Source organism: Ursus maritimus, unplaced genomic scaffold (assembly GCF_017311325.1).
Source record: "Ursus maritimus isolate PB19 unplaced genomic scaffold, ASM1731132v1 scaffold_9, whole genome shotgun sequence".
In the NCBI taxonomy this organism is placed as follows: Eukaryota; Metazoa; Chordata; class Mammalia; order Carnivora; family Ursidae; genus Ursus; species Ursus maritimus.
Genome location: NW_024427107.1, coordinates 71,466,147 through 71,476,311, shown reverse-complemented (window position 1 = coordinate 71,476,311; position 10,165 = coordinate 71,466,147). Strand labels below are relative to the sequence as shown.

Here is a 10,165-nt window from a genome sequence, read left to right as displayed (position 1 = left end):
TCTCTTTCCCTCTCCCTCTGCTCCTCCCCCTGAGAGCTTACTTGCTCACGTACTCTCTCTTTCTGTATCTTTAAAATAAATAAAATCTAAAAACAAAACAAAAACCAAAAGGATAGGACGCTGGATACGGGGAGGCAAATAGAACATTTACTTCCCCATAAATAATTCTAGTGTTTTAGCTTGCTTCTAGCAAACTTGAATGAAATAGAAAAGAAAGCTTTAACCACCAGATGTCTCTATCTCTGCACCAATGCTAATTTTTGGTATGTTATTTACCTTAGGACTCTCACATGTTAATAATGTAAACAATTTATGAATATCTTATAGGTTTCTGTTGAATTTTTTAAATAACATAGACATTTTATTGTCCACCTACCAAAATAAGTTTATCATTGGAGATTATTATATAATTATTACCAAGTTTACTTTTGATAGTGGGATGAGTTATGTATACGGTATTGCTAAAGACCGTCTTTTTTTCCCCCAAATGGATTATTCCTTAGACTTGACTTCTCCTTGAAAGATGATGAAAAACATAACCAGATCATCCTGGACCTTGCCGTCTATAGGTAAAGACATTTTATTATGGATTTATTTAATGTCATTTCTTTCTGTTTTCGTTCTCAGTGCCATCTCTTGAGTTCTGAAGTATTTTGAAATGGAATTTGGTTTGCCAAGTGAAGAAGTCCTTTTTTTTATAACCAAGAACGTAGTATAATTTTAAAAAGCATGAAAATTAAAACAAAGGCAGAAGTAAATAAACCCACAATCCCAGGGCTAAGAACTCTGCAATCTCTTCTTCTAAGGCAGAGTTTAAATAATTCTCTGAGCTTTGCTGCTTCCTAATGCTGACACCAGAGGCCCCCTTGGCTCTCACTACTACCACTTACTTTTATGGTTTCTTTCTTTTTTCCAAAACACTTGGATATAGTAGTAAGCATCAGGTGGTGCCCCCCACCTTCCAGTCTGCCTTAGAGACCTAGGAGTACAGTCTGCAGCCTCTTTATCTCCAGCAGACACTTTCCCCCAGTTGTGTCCCACCCCTCCTCATTCCTCTAGGATTTTAGGTTTTGGCTCACTGTCCTTCATGCTTCTGACTTCAGTGTCCATTTATGTGGTCTAATTCTCTAGTCCTTGGGGACCCACCAGTGCCTCAGGACTTTGCACCCATGCATCCCTCTGCCTGTACTGCTATCACGCTAGGCGTCCCCGAGGCTTGCTGCCTCATTTCCTGTGGGCCTCTGGGCAGAGGTCACTTTATTATAGAGGCATCTTGGCCCACCATTCAATCTAAGCGCCTATCCCTGCCCCAGCACTTTCTTCCACCTCTCCTGCTTTTTATCTTTTTTAAAAAGATTTTATTTATTTATTGGAGATTGAGAGAGAGCGAGAGAGAGCATAAGTGGGGTGAGGGTGAGAAGGAGAAGCAGACTCCCCACTGAGCAGGGAGCCCGATGTGGGACTCGATTCCAGGACTCCAGGATCACGACCTGAGCCCTGAGCCGAAGGCAGACGCTTAAGGACTAAGCCACCCAGGCGCCCTGCTTTTTTATTTCTACCTGACAAACCAGACATTTACTTGTATTTTTAAAAAAATGTGTGGGCAAGGCAGAAACCTTGTTTTGTCTTTTCCTCGCTCCTTGTCTCTCCAGCACCCACACCAGTGCCTAGTGCCTGGAGCTCTATGAGCTCAGGAATGAACGAATGCCTGAGGGAATGAATGAATGAATACTGATAATGGGAGTCAGAGGACATTTACATGCATGAATGATAAAGTCCTTTCTCTTTTGAAGGCCTTTTTTGTGTGCTCTATCTTATCTAATCTCCCAGTAAACCCAGCGGAGTAAGAGGGATTGTTATCCTGAAATTATCTAAAAGGGAGTCAATTTCCAGAGCCTGAGTCTCGTCAAAAGAAATGCAGTAATCTGAGGAGCCAGGCCACGCACTCACAGGCATAGGGCCAACTCTGTTTTTTGAATTGTGGTAAAATACACTTCACTTAAAATTCACCGTGTCAGCCATTTCAAGTGGAGATTCAGTGGCACTTAATGACACCAAGCTGTGCAGCCTTGCCAGCACGGAGCCCCAGGACATTTTCATCACCGCAGAAAGGAAACCCCATCCCCATTAAGTACTCATTCCTCATTTCCCTTTCCCCTGGCGACCACAAATCTGCCTTCTGTCTCTATGGGTTTGCCAATTTCCTATACTTCATATGAGTGGAATCGCTTGTGCCTCTGTCACATTTTCGGGGTTCGTCTGTGTTGTAGCGCGTCAGAATTTCCTTCCTGTTTGTAGCTGAGTAAAACTCCGTTGTATGGCTGGACCACGTTTCTGTTCATCCGTTCACCAGTACGTGACATTTGGTTGTTTCCACCTTTGGCTCTTGTGAGGAAGGACTAAATCTTAGTGTGTTCCTTCCTCCTCGTGCCAAGACACCCTGTTAAGCCTCCTGTTAATTCTTCACCAGCTCACCGGCCTTTAAAGAGCTTCTAGCTCTTCTCCAGCTGATCCCATGTCCTCTGTCCCTGCAGTAACCCAAGCTCCCTATCTGTTGTGTTTCATTAAACATTCTGTTTCATCCTTTTAAGTCCTTTCCATGTTTAGGCCATATTCCTGGAGTTTAATGAATGTATACCCCTTTCTCTTTTTAGCTCTCTTGGCTCCTTCACATTCAGTCCTCAAAGGAAAACTTTCCCCATTCCCCCTATCATGAACTTTCTCGAGGAGTGGTGAGATTTCTCCTGTCTAGGTAGTAAAATCCTTCCCTTCCCATGATTCTGTCTGAGCTAATGACAATAAAATTCCTTATCTTCATTGTCACGTGGATGTCTAAAAATTAAGTTCATTCATTCATTCATTCATTCATAGACACTTCCTGTCTTTATCCAGCAAATATGTATAGAATACTTACTATATATCAGGCATGGGGAGACTGTAACAGGCACGTTCTAAATATAGTCTCTGCTCTCCTAGAGATTATGGCCCCTGGGGAGACAGACAATAGGCAGGCAGGCATCTAATAAGTAATTACAAAGGGAGAGTGCTTTACAGGAAGGGCCAGAGTTCAAGGGCAGAGAACAATGGCGTGGGCGGTCTGGTGGTCGGCAGTGTCGGGGATGGTCAGCGAAGCTGCTGACATGAACTGACAATTGAAGGGTGAGAAGCAGCGAGCTCTGCAGAGAACCAGCAGAAGATTGTTTCAGGCAGAGGAAACCAGCATAGGCCAAGACCTTGGACGTAGGGGCGGATGAACGCTGTAGGAGGCCCTACGCATGGGCAAGAAGATGTGATCCATTAACGTGGTAGATAGTCTACATGAGGTTTTAGGAAACCTTGCCTACACCTTTCACTCTTACAAGAATGTTTATTAAATAAAATAGAACGATGCTGTGTTCACCCCAACACCGGGCTGGGCACTCTGCATGTGTCTTCACAGCAATCTTGGGCTCACCCAAGATACGGCTCACTCCGTATCCTATTTTATAGATGAAGAGACTGAGGTTTAGAGCAGTTGAGGGACGTGGTCCAAGGTAACAGAGCAGGAGGGGATGGAGACCCTTCCCCACAGCCGTGTGACTGAAGCCTGTTCCTGCAGCCCTGGTATCATCCTACCCACCTTAGCGTGCATGACTTTTGAATCATGCCTTGCATTTGCTAATGTTCGCGATCAATACCGGTAAATGTACAGCTCTACGTCTGATTACTTGTCTGAACAAGCGAGATGAAGCCTCACGCCTTCATTTGTTCCTCAAGTCAAGGAGAACCAGCACCCCCTGATCCTGGGGTCACTGCCCTGGACGGGAGGCTCTGCTTAGCCAGCAGGAGGTGGCTTCGCTGGGAGAAGCAGAGCAGCAGCTGCAGAACAGCTGCCGGGGAGGGAGCGCAGCTCAGGAAGCAGGAGCTGCTGGTTGCAGGCCCCAAGCGCCGTGCATTCAGCATTCCTGGCTATTCATGTCAGGCGTAGGGGCTTAAAATAAAATATTCATGAAAGAACATGGCAAGCTGTTTTTCGCAAACCTCTGGCGTTTCAGGCCGCAGATATTTTTAGGTTAGGGGCAATCAATGCCAAGAGTACTTGTGGGTCTAAAAATGAAATTGCTGATATATTGAATTTCCTTTGGTTTAGGGATTAATGTAAGACAGATTTCTTAAGACCTGTTGAGCATGGAAATTGGAAGCTTCTTTCATTTAAAATGGTTCCGGAAATGTCAGTTTTTATTTGCACTTCTTTTAACTTAAAGTTTTTGAAAATGGTGAGATGTGGTATGTTTCATGGTGCAGATACATGGACACCTCTCTAATCGACGTTGACGTGCAGCCAACTTACGTCCGAGTCACGGTCAAAGGAAAGGTGAGCATAAGGCAGTAGACTGTTCCAGTTTCAAAAGCCAAGCCTCCGACTAAGCTAGGTTGCCTCAAAAAATGTTAACATCATGTGAAAAGAGAAGAAAAGAAGCCCCATCAGAGAGCTATTTTTTAGACACATGACTTTACACAGTGGGAGTGGTCCATAGCAGGACTGCTTGTTGGCTGACCACCAGGTAGCTCCGTAAAATTAGCATTTTTAACTTGTGTCTATCGCGTTAGTCCTTCTTTCAGAGCTGATGAGGTGGTTGTACGTGTGATGGCCCACGCTTGAACTTAGATTTAAATCATATACCCACGTTTAATGGTCAATGATTTCGTTCATAGCAACTGTAATTTTATTATTTTTGAAATAGTGTTTTTTTTAAGGGAGAGAGAAAAGTCAAGTAGTGGGGAGGGGCAGAGGGAAAGCGAGAGAGAGAATCTTAAGCAGGCTCCGCACCCAGCATGGAACCCAATGTGGGGTTCGATCTCACGACCCTGAGATCATGACTTGAGCTGAAATCAAGAGTCAGACGCTTAACTGGCTAAGCCACCCAGGCGCCCCTGAAATAGTATTTTTTGCTGATTATGAGCATTTATAGGAGTCATATGGAGGCTGAAAAGTGGAAATATGTTGATGGTTTATCGCAAGAAGTTTTATCTATAAATTATTATTAGCTGTGTTAACATAAATGGACCAATGACTGTTTCACTGTTTGTGGTTGATGACTGTTCTTCAGACCATTCATTAAAATAGGTAAAATCATTCATGAATATCAAGCATAGCCCAGACATTGTTTTTTTCTACTAAGTCTAAGCATGTTGTTTTTTTTTTTTTCAAATGGAATGGTAAATCTTGAGTTGGTAACGAAAATACATCTTGAGGTAACCCTCTCACATAATATGTACCCCCTCTCTGGGAGGGGACACTTCCTGTTTCTTTTCAGCCATTCCAGCTTGTCCTTCCTGCAGAAGTCAAGCCTGACAGCAGCTCTGCCAGACGCTCTCAGACGACAGGGCATTTGGTGATCTGCATGCCCAAGGTAGGCAAGGTCGCTTGGATCAACTTCAAGTCTGGAGACGTTGGTTCCTGAAGGAACTTGACCTATCAGGGCGAACGATGACTTCTTTTGGTTGAGAGAACCAGAAAATCTACTCACCCCAGCACAGGCAGGAGAACCGGGACCTGTGAGAACAGAGAGCTGAGACTAGGATACAGTTGGCACCTGCGGGGGCTCATCCTGCCATCTCTCCACCAGTGGTTCTTGCCTCTGCAGCCAGAGTGTCGCAGGGAGTTGGGGTGTGTAAGTCCCATCGTTCTTCAGAGTGGGGCAGTCACCACCAGCAGTCTGTTACATGGGGGGCAGTACTTTTACCTAAAGAAGTGTTTCATCTCGTACAACAAGACATGAGAAGGTAGGGAGGGCTCAGGCAGGGGAGGGTCAGGGCCTTTCCAGTGTGTTGGCTGGCTTCCTTCCTGAGAGGAGCACGAGTGGCCGCTGGGGTGGCATGCTTTCTTGTCCTTAGCTTGCACGAAGATAGACAAACAAAAGAGAGTAAGGGAAAGACACAGAGAGAGGAACTTTCCCATCACTGTGGAATGAAGGTTCCTCTGGACTAATTAGCCAATTTAGCTAAAATGCCCAAGTCTTGATTAGCTTAACCTTGGGCGATGAAACCAATCTCTGGCCAAAAGAATGGTAGTACTTTGTTTGGTTTCTATTATTTTATATTTGGTTACTACCATCTTATCCCATGACCCGGGTTGGGGTCAGCTTTGCCCCAGTCACGCAGGTTTCAAAGGGGGAGAGTAGAGAAACTGGTCAAATGGGGCTCTGCTCTGGCAGAACAAGAGAATGGGGGCAGGAGTGTCTGCCACTGAGAATAAACTTGATTAACCAATAAGGTTTCTGTAAAGATTTATTAATCCTTCCTTTTCCCATAGCCAGATTTGTAACAGATTGATTATGGGTAATCAATTATGTATTTTTGCTCCAAGTCAATAAAACAGCAAATACAATTTGCTGTCAGGCAGTAAAATAACAAACACAACTGTCAGAATCACGTTGTCCTTGGTGACTACAGCGAATTAAGGAAGTGCTTGCATGCTAATTAGAATAGCCTATAGGGGAATCGAACAGATAACTTAATTACCCCAGTACTTTGATAGACACATTTGTATGGCACTGTGATCAGCAGTCTCTTTTTTTTTTTTTGAAACTTCTATTCTAACCAAAACACCAAAGATTAAATGATAACTATTATTTCCTAAAAGAAAATCAAGATCTATGATTTATGTACCTTCTGGAGGGCTTCGGACGATTGATGAGAAAGCCTCCTCTGTCCCCGCTCATGAATCTTTTAAATACATACAGCATTCTAGTTCCAGTCACCTTTTTGTTTTTATATCTGGCTAAATTTGTCATGTTAAGTACACATGAAAAGTATGAAAAATGGCTCACTAAAGAGAAAGTATTCTAGAAGTGCATGGTGGAAGATGAGATCATTTACAGAGAAGGACTCAGAATGGTTCTAATTTTTTTCTCAATAATAAACTGTGAATAACATTTTCCCTTTGAGGTACATATTTTTAAGGGTTATTTATTTTTTATTTTTTTAAGATTTTATTTATTTGACAGAGAGACACACAGTGAGAGAGGGAACACAAGCAGGGGAAGTGGGAGAGGGCGAAGCAGGCCCCCCACTGAGCAGGGAGCCCCATGCAGGGCTCAATCCCAGGATCCTGGGATCAGGACCTGAGCCGAAGGCAGATGCTTAACGACTGAGCCACTCAGGCGCCCCCATATTTTTGAGGTTTTAGACTACTATGCTGAAGTCACACTGACGTTATCTCTGTCATTATTTCTTTTAAAAGATTAATTATGAAATTATTTCCTCTTACCATTCCTTTATATATTGCTATCATTATCGCTTTTCAAAGGTAGATAGGGAAGCCCTCGGGTTTCTCCACATCCTCGCCACCACCTGTTGTTTCCTGTGCTGTTGACTTCAGTCATCCTGACAGGTGTGAGGTGATGTCTCATTGTGGTTTTGATTTGCATTTCCCTGAGGGTAAGTGATGATGAGCCTCTTTTCATGTGTCTGTTGGCCATCTGGATGTCCTCTTTGGAGAAATGTCTGTTCTTGTCTTCTGCCCATATTTGGAGTGTTTGTTTTGGGGGTGTTGAGTTTTACAGGAGATATATATATATATATATATATTTCAGGTACTAACCCTTTATCAGATATGTCATTTGCAAATATCTTCTCTCATTCCATAGGTTGCCTTTAAGTTTTGTTGACGGTTTGCTTCACAGTGCAGAAGCCTTTTATTTTGATGTAGTCCCAATAGTTTATTTTTGCTGTTGTTTCCCTTGCCTCCGGAGACTCATCTAGTAAGAAGTTGCTACGGCCAATGTCAGAGGTTACTGCCTGTGTTCTCCTCTAGGATTTTAACTATTGGATTACTAAACTGCACACCTGGAACAAAAAGATAGTGAAAACAACCTTTGGAGAATAATTTCTTGCCCCCAATTAGTTGGTTTTCATTCATGAATTAGATATTTGCAACGACTATAAAGTTCAAAGAACAAAAACTTTTTCTTAGAAATCATCAAAAGTTAAAAAACCAAAACTCTAATTTTACTTATACTTATTATTAAAAGTATGTATTACTGAACATTAACATCTTCGTAATTCCTAATGATAGAAACTTTTGAATCATCGAACTTTACATCAAAAACCAGGGATGTACTGTATGGTGACTAACATAATAAAAAATATTATTATAGGGGCGCCTGGGTGGCACAGCGGTTAAGCGCCTGCCTTCGGCTCAGGGCGTGATCCCGGAGATCCGGGATCGAGCCCCACATCAGAGCTCTTCCGCTATGAGCCTGCTTCTTCCTCTCCCACTCCCCCTGCTTGTGTTCCCTCTCTCACTGGCTGTCTCTATCTCTGTCAAATAAATAAATAAAATCTTTAAAAAAATTATTATAATAAAATTAAAAAATAAAAATTAATTAATTAATTTTAAAAAAGAAACTTTTGAAGTACTGAAGTTCAATCCACTGAGCTATTTATATGTCCAGGCTTCTCACTTATTGTAGAACTGTCTGAGTCTGGCCTGCATTATATAATTACTGAGGCAGCGTCTTGGAATTTTAAAGCATCTTGTAAAAATTAGGTAAACACTTAGGTACGATTTTGATTCATTCATAAAATAGTGTTACCAATACTTAACATATTGGTAACCTAGTACTTCCAGAAATATCTACTGTGGCCCTTCAGTAGTTTTTAATATTTGGATACTCTAAATTAATGAGAAGAAGATCAGATTGGATATTTAGTTATTCCCTTTTGTGATAATGTTTGTAAAGAATACTGCAAAGAAGAGCTGATCTATTTGATTGTGTCTGTGCTGTGATGATTATATTGTATTTATTTGTGGAAATTCAAGGATGGGCTTTGTATACATTTTCCAAGGACATCACATTTATAATTGAATCTACAAAGTGCTAAGATGTATCTTATTAGACACTTCCTTCAGCATTTTGTCGTAGATGTCTAATTGATATTTTTTTCTCTTTTCTTACTCCTAAATGAGGCTGGATCCATGCAGACTGGGTGCTATTAGGCAAGTCTGCCCCTGTCACGGGGGTCATGGCGACATTTTCTGCTGCTGACATGCCAGAGGGTTCTCCCCGCTCAGCTCCACATTTCCAAGAGGCTTTCCGCTCCTACTATCTAAAATGCCAGATGCTTCCCAATATTTGCCACTGAGTCCATATCCTGTGGATTGATGTAATTAATACACAAATATCACAATCCCTAGCATGCTGTTAGAATCCCTCTGTCTCCACCCACCATTTTATAATCTAAGTTGTGGGTACTGTGTCTCCCAGAATGCCATCCCTGACTCGACCTTCTCCACCATGACTTCAAGGGTCCATGTCTGGGCTAGCAGTGATGAGCGGGATAGTGCGTGAGGACGTACTCTGGCTCTCTCAGAAGGATAGACTCAGGCAATAGATCAGCTTCCTAGGAAACAGTAGAGTAGGAAACATTCTGTTTCATGAGGTTTTTCTCAGTCCTGTTCCACTGTCTAGTGGCGTCTCTTTTTAGCTGCTGACTCTGTTTTATTCACTAGTCTTAGCTTTGGGGAGTGGTAGAGAGAATCTCAATTCTAGTGTGGGTAGCCTCTTATTACATTAAATGTATCCAGTCAAGAAACATGGCCCCTGGGTGTCATCTATCAACCAGGAACTCACTCTCTTTTAGAGAAGAGTGAATAATTCCTTTTTCAACACAGTAGCCAGAATGATCATTTTATAATATATGCAAGTCACGTTTCCCATTTCATTCCGAGTTAAAGGCAAAATGCCCTGATAACCCCCCCCCCCCGCTGTTATCCCTCTGACATCATCTTTTTCCACTTCACCTTCCCATCATTCCGGCCATGTTTGCTTTCTTGTTATTTTACAAATATGGCAAGCATCCTTCTACCCCAGGACCTTTGCACTTATTGTCTCCTCTGTTGAAATGCCCTTCCCCCAGACACCCTCATGGTTTGCTCTCTCAACTTTTCCATGTTTCTGTTCAAGTGCCATCTTATCAATGGGGTCTTTTCCAACCCCCACATTTAGAAAGCATCTCTTCTACCTCAGCATTCACTATCCCTTGTGCTGCTGGATTTTTCTTCATAGAATGATATATCAAGACCTATATAACAGCCTATGTATTTGTCTATTCCTTTGTCTGTTTCCCTCAACAAGAATTTAAACTTCGTGAGAACAGGGCTTTTTGTCTGTTCTTGTCA

General features: G+C 42.4%; 1 protein-coding gene across 1 annotated transcript in view; it reads left to right on the top strand.

The window, feature by feature from the left end:
- DNAAF11 (dynein axonemal assembly factor 11) overlaps nt 1-10,165 on the top strand; it is a 71,889-nt gene that overhangs the window by 36,852 nt on the left and 24,872 nt on the right. The window contains exons 8-10 of the mRNA XM_008684142.2: nt 504-569; nt 4,285-4,354; nt 5,298-5,393. Of these exons, the coding sequence (XP_008682364.2) occupies nt 504-569; nt 4,285-4,354; nt 5,298-5,393 (232 nt within the window). The remainder of the gene's footprint in view (nt 1-503; nt 570-4,284; nt 4,355-5,297; nt 5,394-10,165) is intronic.